The sequence below is a fragment of the Dermochelys coriacea genome, chromosome 16, assembly GCF_009764565.3.
Source record: "Dermochelys coriacea isolate rDerCor1 chromosome 16, rDerCor1.pri.v4, whole genome shotgun sequence".
Taxonomy (NCBI): domain Eukaryota; kingdom Metazoa; phylum Chordata; order Testudines; family Dermochelyidae; genus Dermochelys; species Dermochelys coriacea.
The window spans coordinates 8,038,842-8,059,517 of record NC_050083.1 but is presented as its reverse complement, the minus strand read 5'-3'; the positions used below and the strand labels follow the sequence as shown (position 1 = coordinate 8,059,517).

The 20,676-nt window shown below is 51.1% G+C and overlaps 2 protein-coding genes across 6 annotated transcripts in view; both read left to right on the top strand.

The window, feature by feature from the left end:
* The window catches only part of WHRN (whirlin), a 117,086-nt gene extending 104,302 nt beyond the window's left edge, over nucleotides 1-12,784 (top strand). For 3 of the 4 annotated variants that reach the window (XM_043498754.1, XM_038374933.2, XM_038374931.2), the window contains 4 exons: nucleotides 138-717; nucleotides 5,947-6,125; nucleotides 9,063-9,185; nucleotides 11,604-12,784. In XM_043498754.1, the coding sequence (XP_043354689.1) occupies nucleotides 138-717; nucleotides 5,947-6,125; nucleotides 9,063-9,185; nucleotides 11,604-11,786 (1,065 nt within the window). In that variant the 3' untranslated portion in view covers nucleotides 11,787-12,784. The remainder of the gene's footprint in view (nucleotides 1-137; nucleotides 718-5,946; nucleotides 6,126-9,062; nucleotides 9,186-11,603) is intronic. The other variant, XM_038374934.2, reaches the window with a different exon arrangement.
* A 5,574-nt stretch (nucleotides 12,785-18,358) lies between these two features.
* The window catches only part of AKNA (AT-hook transcription factor), a 74,157-nt gene continuing 71,839 nt past the window's right edge, over nucleotides 18,359-20,676 (top strand). For both annotated transcript variants that reach the window (XM_043498628.1, XM_038374746.2), the window contains exon 1: nucleotides 18,359-18,504. The gene's annotated coding sequence lies outside the window, so the exon portion shown is untranslated. The remainder of the gene's footprint in view (nucleotides 18,505-20,676) is intronic.

Here is a 20,676-nt window from a genome sequence, read left to right as displayed (position 1 = left end):
GTCTGACGTGCGTCACTGGAGGTGACAGGACACCAGGCTCCGGGAGTGATGGGCCAGTTCTCAGGTGTCCAGACGGGGGAAGGGCCCCTCGTCCCACATAGCGGCATCTAATGGCTTCTTGTTCTGGTTTTTCACAGGACGATGTTTCGTCTTTCCCTGAGGAACCGCCCAGCTTTAAGCCCCCACCTCCTCCTCCGGCTCAAGAGCTGGACTCCTCCACGGCCCAGCTCCGAAATGCCACGAAAGACACACCCAAGCACCCTTCCTCTGAATCCTGCCAGTCAGGCCTCTTCTTCATGGCCCCTCCCAGCCCCACCCCACCTCCCAGCCACCCCGACAAGGACACAGCCAGCACCTCGGCCTCTGTGTCCACTGAGGATTCTGCCTCGAGTACCATCTATGCCGCCGGTTCCCCTGCCACTCTTAGCTCCAGGAGACACATGGGTGCCCACTTGTCCTTGGTCAACCAGCACCCGATAGGCCCCTTCCCCAGAGTTCAGTCTCCAACCAGGCTGAAGAGCCCATCTCCTGAGAGCACCCCAGGCAGTAGCCTCCCAACGCCCGCTCCTCAGTCCCCTCCCGCTCCCCCATCGCACCCGGAGCCAGACAAAGGCAGCCTGCAGTCAGCGATCAACCAGCACTTTGTCATGGTGGAGGTGCATCGGCCCAACAGCGAGCCGGACGTGAATGAAGTGAGATCCTTGCCCCAAGCCCGAGGTGGGTGGCTCTGCCTGCTGGACCTACCCTGGGGGGCATTGCCAGGTTAAAGAACCACTGTACAAATTGCCACTCAGGCAACTAACACTGAAGGGGCTTGTTCACTCTCTGTTCTCTCTGTTCTTCTTTTGCATTGCTCTGTTTGGACAATGAGACTAGTCGGTTTCACTCTTCTTTACAGACACTTCTAGTCAATTTCCATTTCCTGATCTAGCACAAGGCCTGGATGTTAGCACTGCAAACACCACAGGGGGAGGAATTGACAGTGAAACCCACTCTAAGGACTTGCAGTGATGGGAAAAAACAGGGCTATTCTGCTACCTCACCCAGGCAGCTAGATCAGAGACGCCCCACTAACCCCAAATCTGGACTAGAAAAGGCAGAGTTTTTCTGAGATGAGAGAGAGCTAGAGGGAAGGGCAGGGAGAAACCCTTGAGAATAGCCAGTTGATGGGGGAGTTTGAGGACTGAGTCTTATATCTGTAAATACAGCCCTGCTCGAGATACTCAAAGGTATTTAGGTTCCTCACTACCATCTGGGCCTTTGTTACAAAGGGTTTGTCTGCATGAGAAAATTGACTGGAATAGCTCTTCTGGGATAAGAATGTCCAAGGGGAAGCTACTCCAGAATAGCTACTGCACTTTAAATTCATGTCCTACCTTATTCTGGAATAACTTCCTCATGTAAGCAAGCCCTTTACTTAAACCGCAGGAAGGAGGTAAATTGGGGCAACGCCCAATGTGTGCGTGCAGTGGTAGAAGCAACGTTGCCAGCTCTCCTGATTTTATTGCAATATTTTGCTGTTCTTGAAGCCCCAGATGCTGGAGTCATGTGAGAATATCAGATTACATGTAAAAAAAAATCAGTGTCTAGTTCTCCTAATTGCGAATAAAAGTTTGAAATTGCCTTTAATAACAATAATAATAATAATTAATATAACATAATACCTAGCTCTTATGTAACTAGGTGTTGTAGCATTATAATTATTATTAAGTGTTAGGATCAAAAATTAAGAGGGCAAATGAGAAGAGTCCCATATTATTGTTTTAATCTCATGATTTTTAAGTTGATTTCATGATATTTGAATGCTTGGCATTGGCAATGCTGTCAGAACGGGATGAGGGGCTTGGCACTCATTACGGTACCCTGCCTCCTACCACCTTGTGCTCAATGAACTTTTGTAAGCCTCCCCTAGCTTTCCAGTGCAATTTTACCTGACCTTTACTTAAAGACCAAGCTCTGCTAGGCAGCTGATTGCATCTGGTCTCCTGGGCAAGTGTTGTTGCGTTTGTTAATAAAATCTGTTTCTATAGAATTCTAAAAGAAAAGAGAAATAACCCTTGGACTTTTTCCCTTAGTCTCTGGGTTGAGAAAAGCTTGTTTGGCAAAAAGCTAAATTTGGAGGCCCGATTTAACCAGGCATTGTTCTTTTAAACATGTGTTTGGGGAGACGGAGGGTGGTGGGGGGGGGGTAAGGGAAGTGCAAAGAGGACATCAAGGGAAAGTTACCCAAAAGGAAACATGAGGTCCCAAAGGAGTGAGCTGCCATTTGACCCCACTAGAGTCACTATCACAGTGGATCGATGTTGGGGTGTACTCAAGTCAACTGATATTCCACCTCATCAGCCCTCTGCTCAGTGCTTTCTGGCTGGCTGAGGTATCCCCAGGCCAGAATCCAGTTCCAGAGTGACCAAGACTCCAGGACTGGATTTCTCTGGCACTTGTTTGACCCGATTCTCATTGTCACTAGAGCCTGTTTACACTGTCAATGACTCGCTTCACCTCCCGAAGCCCTGTAAAGGGGCCTTAATGTAAATTAAAATCAGCCCCAAAGTTTGTCCTACTGTGTGACAGGCAGAGACGTCCTGGTGATTCACTCAAAATACAGTTGTGGGAAACACCCGAACTGGCTTTCTGTGCCCACCTGGAATGGACTCTGGCCCGAGCCCCTGGGAACCCCAAAGGGTAATTTTCCATCTTCTCCTGGGCTCCAGACTCTGGAATCACTCCATGCAGGTGGCTTTGCTTCCCTCTCGTGGTACCATTTACACACTGCAGATGTCACTGCTGGTGGGTGATGGATAACATGATTTTCTATTCCGTTCTGTTCTGTATAGGGTGCTCTGCCTGGCCACCACCATGGCATTGCTAATGGGTTCGTAGGGCCAGGTGCAGCTCTGGGTACAGCCCGTCATCCCCCCTCTTCTTCCTCCCAGTCATGGTTTGAGTCCCCAGCTGCAATCCCATTAAGAATGTTTGTTCAGATTTATTATTACTGATTATTATCCTTCCAGGACCAGCAGAGGCTCCAACCGAGGTCAGGGTTCCATTGTGCTAGGTGCTGTATAGAGATATAATAGGAGACCGGCTATGTCCTGAAGAGCTAACACACAAAATACACAAGACAGACACAGGGTGAAAAAGGAAAGTGGGTGGAATGACTTGCCCGTGGTTACTCAGCTGGGCAGTGGCAGATCCAGGGCCAGAAGCCAGTTCTCCTGAGTCCTAGTCCAGTGGTTTATCCACGCTGCTTTGCTAGCTCTCCTCGCATGCTTGGTGGCTTGGTTGATAAGAAACTGGCTTTTCATTGCCGAGACCCATTTCAAGTCCAGTTTGAGCTCTTGTTACATACATTCAGCCTGGACACTGACTTTGATTCCCTGTTGCTGAGCCTGTGGATGGAGGCTCCTCCGAGAACCTTCTGCTGATAGACATCAGCCCAATCCCTTGCACAAACAGGCACGCACACACAGACTCTCTCCCGGTTCCTGGCACTCCCCTAGATTGCCTCCCAATCACGGTCAAGGATAGCCTGACTCAGCACTGCATTCTGCACGTCACAAACCTCTCCCACCTAACCTTCCTGTCCCTCGCGTATGTAATGTCCTGGAACAGCCCCAACTCACCTCAGGTTCTACATTGGCCCAATGCCTGATAGGGCTTTGGGAGCTGAGTTAGTCCCGTGGAGGTACCCTAGCAGGATAGAGGTGAGCAATGAAGCTCATAGTCATTTACCTCAGTATCTTAATACTTAATCATTTCAAGAAGCACCCCGTTCCTTGGCATCATTTCCCTCCAACAAATGTCCTGAAGACCTGGTAGAACCCCTCCACTTTGCAATGTCTCTGAGGCAGAACTACCCACTCTCTGCAGCGGTGTGTGGAGTAGACCAGGATTGATATCCATCCAGAACTGTGGACAGCCACGCTGGCACTTTGGTTGGGTCTGAGTGCTTAATCTCCGCAGATGGGATTGAAAGTTCAGTGTCAGAGAAGCATTGCTGCTTGCAGGTGCCACAGGGAGACAATCCTGCATGGTCTGGAAGAACGGCCTATGGGTGAAACTCTCCTCTGTGCAGTGGGCTACCATGTAGCCTCTATGCCACTTTAGTCCCACTTGGGACCTCTTCTGAGGGTTTAAGTGGCATGTAGGTCTTTTGCTGGCCCTCTGCCTAGGGGTGAATTTCACCTAGATGTCCTAATAGGTCTTTTCCATTGCTGAGTTCTCTGATTAACCATTTGATTGCTGCACAGAATGCAGCAAGGACTTCAGGTGAAAATATCTGCATTCAGCCGGGGGTGGGGGTTGGGACGGACATGATGCCCCAGGGCAATATCAAGGGGACATCAAAGGCTGCCCAGAGCAGCAGCAGAGATTGAGCTTTGCAGCGCATGGGAAATGCGGTTTCCCTAGTTAATGGTGGGTCTATAAAATGGACGATTTACACCCAATTTGAGGTATATTTTTTTATAATTTATTACTGGTTAATAAATCTCATGCAAATATATGCAAATGAAGGTCTTAAATCAGCTTGCCTGAAGTGCGATGCAAGCTGTTCGGCAGCTCACTGTGTTTCTTGATGTGTGTTAGGCATAGACGCACAGCTCTGCAAAACTAGGGGCTCCATTTCTCTGGGGCTTAGGTTCCTGCTTTCAGTCCACTGAGTGCAGAACCCCTGACGTTTTGCTTGGTGATTTATTTTCAAACAAGCCCCAAAGGAAATTCTGACTGTGTCAAATCTCACTGCAAACGTCCTGAAAACCTATGAAATTGCAAACTGAATGTGGATTTACTACAAACCCCATGAATTAGCTCCAGTTTGCTTGAATCTGGACCTATTTTCCTTCCATAGACAGAGGAGACCCTTTGGCTGAATGTGTGCTGGCTTTCAAGTTTGTGTCAAAATGAGAGATGGGCCTAAAAAGGAACCCTAGAGCCATCCCCTCTACTTGATCTGTGTTCAGATCAGGAGCCAGATCTGGTCCTAGATCTGAATTTAGGGCCAAATTTTCCAAAAAGCTCAGCTCTTAATGTGCACGGTTCTGATGATCTGGCTCCATTTCTGGGCCTCTGAAAATCTGAGCCCTCATGATTTGGGCCTGCATGTACACTTAGCCCAAACCACGCCCCCCACATCTGAACATTGGGGAAGTTAGACCCAGACCTATAAAGATGTTTAGGCACCTAACTCCCAATGACTTAGTGTCTGAGCCTTCATGTCCGGATCTGAATCTGGAATGAACGTGGCAGCTCAGGGCCCATCTCTAAACCAGACCTGGAAGCAGCTGCCTCTGGCTGAATTTTGGGGTTCAGCGGGGCCCATTCCAGCCAACTGCAAACACTCCAGGCGAGTCTCCTCCAGCTGCGTGATGCACAGAGAAAGGTGAGGTCCTTGGTGCTGCGTGAATCCCAGATGCCCTTGATCAGGGAATTCTCCACTCTAGGTACCGGTGCAGACTGGGGGGGTGATGTGGCTTTACTGACATATGGGAGTCTTGCTTGCCAGGCAGCACTGGGTGTAGAGGGGGTTCCCAGTGGGAAATAGCCGCTGCAGTTATTCAGTGTAGACACTACTTGGGCTGACAGGAGGGTGAGCTGTAGCTCATGAAAGCTTATGCTCTAATAAATTTGTTAGTCTCTAAGGTGCCACAAGTCCTCCTTTTCTTTTTAGGAGGGGTTAGGTAATCCACCTCCCCGCGAGGTGGTAGCTAAGGCAATGAAAGAATTCTTTCATTGACCTAGCGCTGCGTACACTGGGGGTTAGGTCGGCTTAACTACATCTCTGAGGGGGGTGGATTTTTCACACTCTTGAGCAACACAGCTAAGCCAGTGCAAGTTCCCAGTGTGGACCAGCCCAAGTTTGTGGTGTTCAAGTGAAGTCTCCCACCACGCCCCCTCTGTGCTGCTCTTTCCCTCCTGCTAACAGCCCTGGTCCTGCTCTTCCCCCAGCCTCCACGCTCTCCCAGCTGTCGGACAGTGGGCAGACCCTCAGTGAGGACAGCGGGGTGGACATCGGCGAAGTGGAGCTGAGCGGCAGGGACAAGAACCAGCAGCAGATCCCTGGGAAAAGCCGAGGCCCCAAGGAGGCACCGAGAAGCAATGGGCCAGCAGAGGCAGCCTCCAAACCGGTGAGGCAGCCAGCAGAGCTAGCTCAGGCAACGGGACTCACCTGTAGTCCTTGCTGGGCAAAGAGACAGGCTGCGTATAAAGGCGCGATGTCCTGTAGACCCAAGTACCACACATCTCAAACCCGCTTGGGGAGGCAGGACTAGAACCCAGGGCCCTTCGTGCTCTGTGTCTACGCGGCAGTCAGAGGTGTGACAGCAGCATGTGCAGACAGGCCTGAGATAGCTTTGAACCAGCGAGGTCAGATAACAAAGCCGCGGCAACACGAGCTAGCTGTCCAAGCAGAGCATCCCCAGGGTCCCAAGCGGGCTTGTAAAGTCTATGCTGCTGCCTCTTGGCTGCTCTTGGGTCTCGCACTAGCTTAGATCACAGCTAGCTCAGGTATGTCTACACATGCGGCTGTCGCACCCCTGTTTGCAGTGGAGACATACCTCTAAGCATGCAGCCCTTTGCCCCTGGAGATGATGGAGCTGCTAGCATTAGCTGACCCAGCCACTAGAGAGCACGACTGGTCCTTCACTCAGAGGCTATGTCTGCCCTGCACACAGCTGGCAGTGGCTTTAGGGTATGTGTAGCTACATGCCACAGTGAAAAGCAGGCTCACTGTGGTGTGTGGCTACGTGTGACAGGGAAAGGCTGAGGCAGCAGGATGCTCCATTGTGGATAGAAAGATGGCTAGATCGTTGGGCTCAACGGGTAGTGATCAGCAGCTCAGTGTCTAGTTGGCAGCCGGTATCAAGGGGAGTGACCCAGGGGTCAGTCCTGGGGCCAATTTTGTTCAACATCTTTATTAATGATCTGGATGATGGGATGGATTGCACCCTCAGCAAGTTCGCAGATGACACTAACCTGGAGGGAGAGGTAGATATGCTGGAGGGTAGGGATAGGATACAGAGTGACCTAGACAAATTGGAGGACTGATGAGAAATCTGATGAGGTTCAACAAGGACAAGCGTAGAGTCCTGCACTAGGGACGGAAGAATCCCATGCACTGCTACAGGCTGGGGACCGACCGGCTATGTGGCAGTTCGGCAGAAAGGGAGCTAGATATGAGTCAGCAGTGTGCCCTTGTTGCAAAGAAGGCTAACGGCATATTGAGCTGTATTAGTAGAAGCATTGCCAGCAGATCGAGGGAAGTGATTATTCCCCTCTATTCGGCACTGGTGAGACCACACCTGTAGTATTGTGTCCAGTTTTGATCCCCCCAAGACAGAAGGGATGTGGACAAATTGAAGAGAGTCCAGCGGAGGGCAATGAAAATGATTAGGGGGCTGGCCTGGGGCACATGACTTATGCAGAGAGGTTGAGGGAACTGGGTTTATTTAGTCTGCAGAAGAGAAGAGTGAGGGGGGATTTGATAGCAGCCTTCAACTACCTGAAGGGGGGTTCCAAAGAGGATGGAGCTTGGCTGTTCTCAGTGGTGGCAGATGACAGAACAAGGAGCAATGGTCTCAAGTTGCAGTGTGGGAGGTCTAGGCTGGTTATTAGGAAACACTATTTCACTAGGAGGCTGATGAAGCACTGGAATGGGTTACCTAGGAAGGTGGTGGAATCTCCTTCCTTAGAGGTTTTTAAGGCCCGGCTTGAGAAATCCTTGGCTGGGATGATTTAGTTGGGGTTGGTCCTGCTTTGAGCAGGGGGTTGGACTAGATGACCTCCTGAGGTCTCTTCCAACCCTAATCTTCTATGATTCTATTATTATAAACAAGACACAAGAAGTAATTCTTCTGCTCTACTCTGCACTGATTAGGCCTCAACTGCAGTATTGTGTCCAGTTCTGGGTGCCACATTTCAGGAAAGATGTGGACAAATTGGAGAAAGTCCAGAGAAGAGCAACAAAAATTATTAAAGGTCTAGAAACATGATCTATGAGGGAAGATTGAAAAAATTGAGTTTGTTTATTCTGGAAAAGAGAAGACAGAGGGGAGACATGTTAACAGTTTTCAAGTACATAAAAGGTTGTTACAAGGAGGATTGAGAAAAATTGTTCTTCTTAACCTCTGAGAATCAGACAAGAAGCAATGGACTTAAATTGCAGCAAGGGAGGTTTAGGTTGGACATTAGGAAAAACTTTCTGTCATGGTGGTTAAGCACTGGAATAAATTGCCTAGGGAGGTTTTGGAATCTCCATCATTGGGGATTTTTAAGAGCAGTTTGGACAAACATCTGCAGGGACGGTCTAGATAATACTTAGTCCTGCCCTGAGTGCAGGGGACTGGACTAGATGACCTCTCGAGGTCCCTCCCAGTCCTACGATTCTATGATTGCTAAAAAGAGCAGTGAGGAGGCGCTGCTTGGGCGTGTAGAGGGCCATGCAGGGTATATAGTCTGGGGATTGTGGCGTGTCTGGACTCTATTCGCATTAACCACACCCTATCATCTAGCCTGCTATTTAGCCCCGTGCTGGGGGCGTGCAGTGTCCGTACTCTCCACGCCGCCATAGGGAATGTGCAGAGTAGATGGGCCCCCGCACACAACAGCAGGCTGGGATGGGCCAGAATTTGTAGTCCTAAGGTGCTGGCCGCCCAGCTGCCATGACCGGTGAGCCTCAGGGCCGACGGCCTTTTGGAGATCATCCTGCTGCAGCTACCCCCAGGGTGCTGTGATGTCCCACTTCAGCTGCGAAGCCGAGGATGGTGGATCTCGGCCGCCCAGAGTCTCATTCGCATCAGCCAATCAGCTCGTTCCGCTGCTCTTTCCACCAGGTTATTGAATAGGCTCCAGGGCCGTGGCCAGAGGGATTGCAGGCTCCACGTTCCTCTGCCATGGAAAAGGGCCCCATACAAGCACAACAAGGCAGGTTGGAAAGGGTTAACCTGCTTGGCATTGGGTCCCCAGACCAAGAAGGTCCGGTCTGTCTGGGGGCGGGGCAGGATGGCCTGGAGAGAAGGCTCCCCACCCAGCCCTCCTCAATCGCGTTGCTGTTTCTTCCTCCGCAGCCTGGCCTTCTGGAGCCCACATCGTGTCTGATTCGAGTGGCGAAGACCGTGCCGACCCTGGGGATCGCCATCGAGGGCGGCGCCAACACCCGACAGCCTCTGCCCCGGATAGTCACCATACAGGTACGGCGGGCTGGGAATGGGAGTAGCTCGATGCAGATGCTCCTCCGTGGCTCCAAGCTCTGAAAGGTCTTGTGAGATTTTCACACCTGGGTTCTTCTAACAGGGACATGCCCAGAATCCAGCCTCCCTCCTGTCTTCTACAACTGCTGGGTTTATCGTTTCCCTCACTGGGAGATGGAGACAGAATGCTGGCTGTTGATTACGTCGTCCCTCTCATATCAGGGGTTGCCACCATTCAGGTCTTCCTGTCTCCAGCTGAGGGCGAGCATGTTCTCAGGGAGGGGAGAGTATAAAAGTCAGCTAGGTCCAGGAGAGGAGGCTCATCTTGCATTTCCCCTAGGGGATGAGATTGTAACTTGGGGCTTGTCTACACAGACACTTAGTCCATGGCACACTGGGGTGTGAAACTACCCCGCACTAGCATGCCGAGCACTAAGTGTCCATCTGGACCTGGCTGCCCACTAACTGTTCCCTGGTGCATTTTGACCTTCTCCAGTTTCCAAGTGAGATAGATCAAAGCGCACTAAGGAACTGTTAGTGGGGTAGACTCACACCCCAGCCTGGCTTGGACTAAGTGTCCATGAGTAGTGGTTCTCAACTAGGGGTACACGTCAGAGGTCTTCCAGGGGGTACATCAACTCATCTAGATATTTGCCTAGTTTTTCAACAGGCTACATAAAAAGCACTAGCAAAGTGAGTACAAACTAAAATTTCATACAGATGATGATTTGTTTGTACTGCTCTATATCCTATAAACTGAAATGTAAGTACAATATTTATATTCCAATTGATTTATTTTATAATTATATGGTAAAAATGAGAAAGTCAGCAATTTGTCAGTAATGGCGTGTTGTGACACTTTTGTATGTTTATGTCTGATTTTGTAAGCAAGAAGTTTTTTAGTGAGGTGAAACTTGGGGGTATGCAAGACAAATCAGACACCTGAAAGGGATACAGTAGTCTGGGAAGGTTGAGAACCACAGGGAAGGGATTGGAATGGGGGCAGGGAAGAGGTGGGAAGAGGCGGGGCAGGGATGGGGCCTCACAGAAGGGGTGGAGTGGGGGTGGGGGCGGGGCCGGGGGAGTGGTGGTCAGTGGTGCGGCCCGAAGGCCAATGTACTAGTCCTCATGTGGCCCTCGTGGTCATTTGAGTTTGAGACCCCTGGACTAGATGATCTCCTGAGGTCTCCTCCAACCCTGATCTTCTATGATTCTCTGATTGTAACTCTTCAGCCCTGCCCCCTTGTGCTCAAAAAGTGAAGCAGCAGATTTGCAAACCGCTTCAAACAATCCACTCAGCTGCTGGGGTGGCCATACTACTCATTTGAGTGCTGGCTTTCCAGCAATGCTGGCAAAGCTATGCCCTTCGTGGCTGGGTCTTTGATATCCGCTATTCATGCATCTCCAGTAAAGATGGTTCACTGTGGGAGCAGCGCTCATACTAGACGAGCAACCAGGCACCGCAATGTGTAAAAAGCAAAGCAAACAGTTCAGGTGACCGCCACAGGCTGAGAACTACCTGTCCAGACTAATCAGTGAGTCCGGCTGAATAACAGTATTGCACGCAACAAATACGAATGCAAACGCAGCAATCAAGGAGCTGGCAAACCAAAGACCACACAATGCTATCGCCCCAGCTCTAGTATTATCATTCATTTGTATTACAGCAACGCCAAAAGAGGCCACCTGAGATCAGAGCCCCACTGCACCAGGCGTTGTAAAAACACACAGCAAGAGACAGGTCCTGCTCAAAGAGCTTACAGAACGAATAGACACAGGGAGGGAGATGACAGAGAGATGAAGGGATTTGCCACAGGCCAGAGCTGGGATTTGACCCTGGGTCTTCTGTGTCCTACTCCGATGCCCCAACATCCTGGGCACTTTCTGTAAACCTAAGGCTAACCCAGGTCCACTGGCCAGAGCACAACCCAGGGAATTACATTCTGCCTCTTTAAAGGTCCCTGTTTTTTTATTTCAGAGTAGCAGCCGTGTTAGTCTGTATTCGCAAAAAGAAAAGGAGTACTTGTGGCACCTTAGAGAAGTGATGAATCCGATGAAGTGAGCTGTAGCTCACGAAAGCTTATGCTCAAATAAATTTGTTAGTCTCTAAGGTGCCACAAGTACTCCTTTTCTTTTTGTTTTTTATTGGATACAGTATTCTTCACTCTTTGTCCTAAACTGTTGTGTAATGTTGCATGGAGCTGTTAAGTAGCTGTTGTGCCCCAGAGTTGGCTGCATTTCAGAGTGGGCTAAGGCCTAGCTCCTCAAAGGTATTTAGGTGCCTGAGTTGAAATCAGTGGGAGTTAGGCACTTAAATACCGTTCAGGATTTGGGCCTAAGCGACCCCTGAAGCATCTGGGGATAAAGGCTGCTATATATGTGAGCGCTTCCCTCTCGTCTGTTCCTGCCCTGCCACAGCGAGGAGGATCTGCCCACAACTGCGGGAAGCTGAAGGTGGGACACGTGATCCTGGAGGTGAACGGCACAACGCTGCGGGGAAAGGAGCACCGGGAAGCCGTGCGTGTCATCGCTGAGGCCTTTAAAACAAAAGAGAAGGACCACATCGATTTCTTAGTCACTGAGTTCAACGTCGCACTTTAGGGGGCTTGGCCGCCCCCAAGCCAAACGGACAGAAGAGTGAAGGAGCTGGATCGGACGAGGCTTCAGGTGGATCGGCACATGGGTTAACACGTGTACCCACATGCCCCAGCACAGAAGCCACCCTCTACGACAGAGCTGTCGCTGTTCCCTGTCCTGCATATGCCCGCTCACACACACACAGACACACAGGCACAGAACATGGGTGGCCAGCCCCAGCCAGGCACTTTGTGGTGCCTTGCTTCTGGGGCTGACAGCAGCGGTGCCAGTGACGGGCCCCAGCGCTGAGAAGGACTGCGGGAGAGCGTGGGTAGTGTGGGGGGCAAAGGCAGGGAGGGGAGAGGAAGCAACGGAGGCTGTGGGAGAGAGGAGAACACTGACTCCAGCTGATCCCCACACCTCCTGCCTGGACATTTACTCTGGGCACTGCCCTGCCTCTGTCTCTCTGCAGTGGTTCAGATTCATTTCCCAGTTTAAGCCATATTCCAGATGGTCTTTCCCTGCACCTCCTCCTCGATGTGGGGAGCCAGCTGCATCCTTGAGAGCTTACCCCCACCCTGCCCCTTCCCCCACCGGCGTCTCTCTCTCCTCCGTTATTCTCCCTTCCTCCGCACAGAGAATCCGTCCAGGCCTGGGACATCGGATGGGGTCAAGGAGTGTGGCCAGAGGTGCAGGGTGCCCTGCCGTGCCGTAACATTAATGTCACACATGCTGTGTAGGGAACTCCAGGGCTGCTCATAGCATCAGTGAAGTGGGGGGTGGGGAATGGAGGAAGATTTCTTTGGTGGTCACTGGTTTAATGTGTTCTCTTGGGGGCTGGGTGGCAGGCACGTGACACAGGCCCCCATCAATGCTCCATGCCCCATGTCCTAGCGTATACAGCCAGTAATGGATGCCTTGTACATTGCCAGCAGTGTCAGTGTATTTATATATACAGAGCTTGTGCTTTTAATTTTTCAATAAATCTAACAGGTTAGAAAAAAATGTTGGCTGGCCAGTGGGTGTCTCTCCCGATCCCAGCCGGCTGTAGAGGTGTGGCGATCAGCTCTGAGCAGGGGTGGTTGCTCTCTGTGTTTCAACAGTTTGTACCCAGGGGTCTCCAGCCTACGAGTTGTTGTTATTGTTTGCATTGCAACCAAGATCAGGGCCCCATTGTGCTGGGTGCTACACAGACAGAAAGCAAGAGAGTCCCTGCCCCGACGAGCTTGCATTTAAATAGCCAAGACAGCAAAGTGTGGGAAGGAGAATAGAGAAACCCATGTGCACACCCCACACCAGGCATTCATTCTGCAGCATCGTTGGCACATGCAGCATGCACTGTGTGTGTGTGTGCAGAGCACGTTTGCGCCATGTGCGGTGTGTGTGCAGAGGAGGTGTGTACCACAGGCAGTGTGTGTGTGTGAGTGCAGAGTACAGAAGTGGCCATGTACAGGGGTCATGCGTGCTGCACACATATTCCCTCTCCTGCTGTTCTGTGCTGTGTTGTGCAAGCCAGCAAGATCCTTGCAGGCTCTGCCCTACTCCTGAGCAAGCCAGGGACCTTCCCATTCTTGTGCTGCTCCTAGCACCCTATCAGGCAGGCCCCTTTGACGATGGGTCAGTCCTCTCCCCACCAGTAAGAATATTGCTGTCCTCTCCCCCTAAGCCAACAGCCAGGGCAGAAACCTACATCCCTTGGGCCTGAGTCACTGCCAGCAGGTGAGGACCGTGTGATTGCGGGGGGGGCAGGGGCAGCGCTGCAAAAACTCCTCTTCTCCTGGAATACATCACTAAGACCTGTTAGCGGCCTGGCCCCTGGGGATGTCCACGGCGGAGGGGAGGCAGACTGCAGGAAATGGGCAGCCCCACGCACAATTCCAGGGCTGTCTGACTCTGCCCACGATGTGGCTCTCAGACTGCACTGGCTGCCCTGATGAGGCCGGTTGCTGACACTTGTAGCTCCAGTCTGCTCGCTGGACCCCATAACCAGGCCCAGCTGCAGACCCTGCCGTCACATGCTCCCCACCCCACGCCCCAGTCCCAATCAGGGGGCCTGTGCCCGCGGAGGTGGGTTGAAATTTCAGTGTGATCACTGCTGCTGCTCTTTGTGGAGAGAACTATGAATCTATGAAACTTGAGGGTTCAGGGAAACCAGGATGTCCCTACGTGGGGCACATCACAGGGACACACATCCCTCCTTCCCCTAGCCCCCTCTGCAATCATACGGAGATCAATCCTTCTGGCCAGGCCCATGTGGGGTGGGGAGAGGGAAAGTCGCACACAATCTTGGGCCATGCAGACGGCAGGGGGGTTGAAGGGCTTTGTAAGGAGTCCCAGATCTGGTTGAATGGGCCGCTCCTGATTCTGGTTCTTACAAGCCATCACGAGGAGAAGGTTAAGTCCTGTCTCATGGTACCCTCTGGTGCCTCCCAGAAAGATAACCAGAGAAAGGGCAGCAGCACCAGACAGACCGTGCCCCAGCAGCGTACTTGGAACCTCGGGTGGCAGGGCAGAGAAGAAGAACCACAGGAGGGAACGCCGAGGAGCTGCGACAGGAGCTGCTGGAAGGATTCTGCCTTCTAAGAAGACATGAAGCGTTCAGCCGGCTGTAAAGATGGCATCAGACAGTGCCTTCCCTGGCCCAGGAATCAGAGCCAAGACACCTCATGTGTAGAAGCATTGGGTCACCTGGCAGCTCTTGGGGTCTCTGTGTCAAAATGAGTTTGCTGGTTCTCAGACCAGACATGCGTAACTCCAACACCATCCCCAGCTGCCCCCATCCACACTAATTTGCACCCTGATGGCACTCTCAGCAAAGAGGCCAAGGATGAAAAGTGCCACAGAGACTAAGCCTCTCCCTCTGGGTCAGTGGTTGGGCACATGGGGCAGGGACACCTAGGGGATGCGTATGCTGCCATTGCCCATCCTGTACCCATTGCACAGAAAGCCAGAGGGCTCCAGTCTCCTGTGCAGTCAATACAGCAAGGAGCTAAGTTTACGCTTAAAAACAAGGACTCAGATCAGAGATAGACAAATAGATCCAGCGCCGTGTGGCTCAGAGACAAGAGTCCAGAGCTAGGACACCTGCCTGGGCTGCCCAGTTTGACAGTCCTGGCAGATCCACTGACCAAGCAGCCCAGTACAGCCTTTCCTGTCAATGTACAACCACCCTGACCTCAAGGGGCCCTCACGGGTGGGACAGTGGGTGTCCAAACTGCCCGTGCGAAGGTCCCAAACACTGGCTCCAGGTATTGACTCCAAGAACCTGGAGATAACCGAGAATGCAGTAGCAGCCTTAGGAACCTCGGAACAGGTGGGATGCAGCCCATGTGGGGCCCCCAGGGATTTGGTTAATATTCAGCTTTGGATACGTGAAATCTCGTGGCAGGGCTTAGAACTTTCCCTGCCCCTTTGGGCAGACAAGGGCATCTGAACCCGATTCCCCGCCCCCCAACAGCCCAGCCCAGCCCAGCCACATGATGCAGAGAGGCTAATGGCCCTTGCTGACAATTCAGAGAGTTTCTCTTTCTCTGACTCACTGTTTGTTAGCGTGCATCGCTCACAACAGCCAGGTAGGAACGATCGGCACCTTTCCAAGGTGGGTGCCACAGCGCCCTGTCTCTGCTGCTCTGACCTGACTAGTCTGCTAAATATTTTCTTCCTCTCCACCTCCCTGCTGAACTCAGGGGCTGGGAGCCATGTGTCTTTTTCTAATCAATTGCTTAAGATCAGTGCACCACAGTGGCCAACTTTCATGCGCTAAGTAAGCACCCCGGCTTTCACAATAAGCCCAAAATCAAGCTAATTCCATTTCAAAAGGAGGCCAAAACAAGCCAATCCCTTAGAACCCCAAGACTCTATGTGACTAGATTCCCCCGGCCTGCAGTCTGGGACTGCAGTGGGCCCTCTGTGCACCCCGACTCTCTCCCCTCCCTTACCCCCCCCTTGCCCCTGCTTGCCAGCAACTGATAACAAAAAGAAGCAACAAGCTACACGCCAAACAAGCTACAAGCCAAATACTAGCCAACAAGCAACTCACAAGCCAATTAAGCCAAAAACAAGCCCAATTTCTGCATTTTTGGCATGTCTGCCAGGCACCCTCTGCTGGCTGGAAGGTGCGAGTGCTGCTCATGGGAAGCGGGGATCACCTGGTAAGTACGGTAGGTGCGTTTGTTTTGGAAACCAAAAGTAGTCACCAGTTCTGCTCTTAACCATGATGCCCTCCACTGGCTGGGCTAGCATTGAGGTTGGTGTGTATCCACAGCCCCAGATCACTTTGAGCTGAGGCCCTGACACTGAGGTACACGCAAAGCATTGCCTCCCACAACTGATTCATTCACCGCTTCCTATATCAAGGGCTCTTACACTTTTCCACCGAGTGGGCCATATCTTCCTAGAGAGATTGTCTCCCCGCCCATTCACCACTGTGCAGACAAGCTCGTCTCCTATTCATGAGCCCACAGCAGCCCTCTGGCAGCGAGTGAGGAGGTGGTAAAGCAACACTGGGAAAGTGATGCATTTTTAGATGTCGTTCATGCGTTCAGTGGGCATGGGTCAAAGCAGCTGGAAATGAAGCGAGCCAGCCCTATGGACTGCCAGCAAGTGCTCCATGGAGAAGAGATTGGGAAACATTGTGCTAAATGACAGGTTTCAGAGTAGCAGCCGTGTTAGTCTGTATTTGCAAAAAGAAAAGGAGGATTTGTGGCACCTTAGAGACTAACAAATTTATTTGAGCATAAGCTTTCGTGAGCATCCGATGAAGTGAGCTGTAGCTCACGAAAGTTTATGCTCAAATATATTTGTGAGTCTCTAAGGTGCCAAAAGTCCTCCTTTTCATTGTGCTAAATGTAACTCAGACAAAACACTGGGGAGGAAACCAAACTGCGCGAGCGACTCACCTTGTACAGTGAACAACAGTTTCTGTGGTAATGAACTTTGTGTGTGTGTGTGTCTGTTCCCTCTACTGGCTGAAATCAGAACAACTCAGCTGTGTGCCATAGGCCCTGTCCTGATAAAAGCAAGTGGGGATTCTCCTCCAGCTCAGGTGGTAGCGGGAGGAAGGGGGATAGATGGAGAGGAAGCAGAGAAGAAGGAGGGCAGTAAGGAGGAGGGGGTGAGACAGTGGCGCTCCATTGGGACAATGCCTAGCCAAATCCCAGGACGAAGCACGGGAGAGCCGGGGACAGAGCATTCTGTACCCTGCGGATCCAGCTACGGACAAACTTCCCGAGAGGATCCGGCCGATCCAGAGCGTGACCATCTTTAGGAAACGCTGCAAAACCTTCCTCTTGGACAGAGCCTTTCCATCCTAAAAAGAAAAGGAGTACTTGTGGCACCTTAGAGACTAACAAATTTATTAGAGCATAAGCTTTTGTGAGCTACAGCTCACTTCATCGGATGCTCACGAAAGCTTATGCTCAAATAAATTTGTGAGTCTCTAAGGTGCCACCAGTCCTCCTTTTCTTTTTGCGAATACAGACTAACACGGCTGCTACTCTGAAACCTGTCATTTAGCACAATGTTTCCCAATGCTGCATCCGATGAAGTGAGCTGTAGCTCACGAAAGCTTATGCTCTAATAAATTTGTGAGTCTCTAAGGTGCCACGAGTCCTCCTTTTCTTTTTGCAAATACAGACTAACACGGCTGCTACTCTGAAACCTGTCATTTCCACCCTAAGTGACACACAACATGAATGGTTTCAGAGTAGCAGCCATGTTAGTCTGTATTCGCAAAAAGAAAAGGAGGACTTGTGGCACCTTAGAGCTCACGAAAGCTTATGCTCTCATAAATTTGTTAGTCTCTAAGGTGCCACAAGTCCTCCTTTTCTTTTTACACAATATGAACATCCCCTTCTATGCCTAACCACCTCCCCCCCCATAACCCTCCCCAAAAACCTGTCCCCCAAGGAGAGCTTTGACTCAGGGAGGGGAGTCGAGCCAGAGACCCCCTGAAGTCCTCGAGGGACTCTGCTACTGCTGTTGGTTTCCCATGGAAAAGGCTCAGATACTGCGGTGATGGGCGGCCCTATAAACCCCTATAATAGATGAGCAGGCTAGGCTGGGGAGGGGGCAGTTGAAACAGGAGCGGGGGGGGCTTTCAAACCAGGCAAGAAGCAGGGGGAATTGCTGCCTGCACGTGCCCCCTTGCTGCAGCCCCTGGAGGAGGGAAGTTAGGGTGGAGGGTGGCTGCAGGTAGGTCCAGCTGAATGGGGGAGGGCTGAATCTCGGCTCGGCCCCGCCCCTTCTCTCGCTGCCCAATCCCAGGGCGCTGTGGAGGCTTGAGGTCCCGCCTTAAGAGCATACCGCCCCCTCGGACAGGAGGCATCTATTATATTATGCTAAATAGCCTGGAACCCCGCCCCTGGCCCCGGCCATCGCTGATTGGAGACGGGCCATGTATTACGCAACCCGACAAGAGAACCCCGCCCCTTCGCCCTCTGATTGGACACCTGCGACGTGCCATGCAAATACAGGGCAGACCCCCGCCCGTGAGCGCCTCGCGCGGGAAATCGGATGCATGATGCTAATGAGGGCGGAGGTTCCCCCCTCCAGCCGCTCGGATGGGGAGGCCGGCCTGTGATTATGCTAATGAGGTCTGAGGCCCCGCCCCTCCCAGCTGCCGCTCTCCGGCTGGAGACTATTGTTTGCAATCTGTAACTCCAGGAAATTGACTGAGGAGGGGAGAGTGGGAGAAACTTTGCTTGGCCCGGAGGAAGGAGGACTCGAACCGCCGGCTGCTCAGGTGAGAGCCCAGCTGAGTGCAAGGCGAGCAGGGCGCCGGGGCTCAGCCCCCCTCTCCGGCAGTCCCAGCTGCCTGCCTCGCTGCAAATTCCATGTGCGTTTGCCGTGGGAGGAGGCTCGAAAGTTCACCAGCAAATCTAGGGCTGCGATTTAATCCGAAGTGAGACTGTAAAAATGCCTCATCCACCTCCCCCTCCCCGCCCCCGAAAAATCCTTCCTCGTGCAAGCGGGGGGGCTTTTAAAAAACTGGTTTAAAGATGAACAAGCTTTGCACATCTGGCCATGTACAGAGAAAATGTGGCAGGGTCTTGCAGCCACCTCTGGTTTTAGTGAGTTTGTTTTGGTTTCTTATTGCTGTTTCATTCCTGTTTCAAGGTGCAAAAGACTCTTAAACCCGAAGAAGGAGAAAAAAAAAGGGGGGGGGGGACTTTAAAAGAATCTCAGCTTCATGCAACAGATCTTTGTGTGTGAGTCCTGGAGCTGGAGCCTTGGTTGCTGTAGTTACCCAGAGAAGTGGCATGGCATGCTGGCTGGTTTGTGTGTGTGTGAAGCTCACTAGGCAACCAAGGAGACACTCCAAGCATTGCTGACTTGCTGCACAAGAACCTGGTATTCTGCTAATCCGCTTCCCTTGCCCTGAAACCGGTGTCGTGTAGCCCGTCCCTCGCCCCTGTGTCTCTGGGGGAGGCAGAGGCGGGAAAGCGTCTTGGTTATTATGGATATTAATCTCAGGGGAAACAAAGAGGGTATGTGTCGGGGCAGGGGGAATGTTGTCTGGTGGTAAGAGCAGAGGTCTAGGTGTGAGGACTCCTGGATTTGAGTCCTGGATCTGGGCAGTGATGTCTAGTAGTTAGAGCAGGGCTCTGGGAAGCAGGACTCCTGGGTTCTGTTACCACCGTGGGGATGGGGTGTTGTAATCGGGGGTTAGACCAAAAGAGCGGAAGTCAGAACTCCTGTTTTTCGAGGGGGTATGTTCTATTGCTTAGATCAGGGGAATTGGATGGTCTGACCCCTGCTTAAATGGAGCGTATTCTGGTGATTAGAGGAGAGCAGGGTTCAGGACTCCTTTGTTATGCATTCAACAAAAAGGCCAGCTGAGCAAACTGGCAACTAAAATTCAAGCTGCATTCAAGTCAAAAGATTTTTTTTCCACTCTGGGCTTTATGCATGTTTCCTTTATAAACAGGCAACTGTTTAAAGTACCGGTATGTTTATTACTGGGGGGGAAACTTGTACATATTTTTTTTTAAAGCCTCTTTCAACTCAAAAAGTCTGCTGCGCTTTTTCAAGTTTACTCATAAAGAGCGTGGCAAGAGGATTTTATGATCATTTCATCAGTTTGCTCTCTGCTCACTGGTGGGAAATGTGGCAGTAAGTCAAGTCTGGGGCTGAACAGGGGATTTCAAGACACTGGTATCTAATCCTGCATGTAGTTGCCTGGAGGATGTTGCAAGGGCTGGTTTGAGTTTTAGTTCCCTTTATTTTTCTTAGAAAAAAGAGAGGTTTAAAAATACTCATTTCCTTAAACATGGACAATTAACAGCACCCCAGAATTCGTAAGATGGCCATACTTTATTTGAAGGGTACATTTCAAAAATAGTTTATAAAGGGTTAATAAATGTTGAATAGATGTTTGAATAAATAGTTCATCACTTGTTACAGAATCAACTGGATCTATAGCAGTTGATTAACCATTTGTTAAAACACCAGCTCATCATTTATTAACCCTTTATAAACTATTTTTAAAATGTACCTTTCATATCAAATGTAATCTGAGAGTTCTCAGCCATGCTTTCTACCCCCTCACTTTGCCCCATGATCCCTTCTCCTACCATCTGTGTGGTCCTTCCCGTTTGCTTCTTCCCAACCCTGATGTTGGAAGGGGATCTCTTAACCGGAGGCTTTATCTTGATGGTGGTGACAGCTGTATCTAGACAGGGATTAAGGCCAGTGTCCAGAGCAGCATTACTGGCAGGGAGACTTGTCAAGCTGCATTAGAGTGACGTGCGATGACCTCGCATCCTCCTGGTGTTGGAATTACTCTAAAGATCAGTGCAGAGCACCCCAAGCGCATGTGTATTGACCCTCTGCTAATCCCAATTCACCACTGGGGATTTGGGAAGTTCAGAAGGGGCTAAATGTGGTTATGTTGAAATAAACCCAACATCTTTTC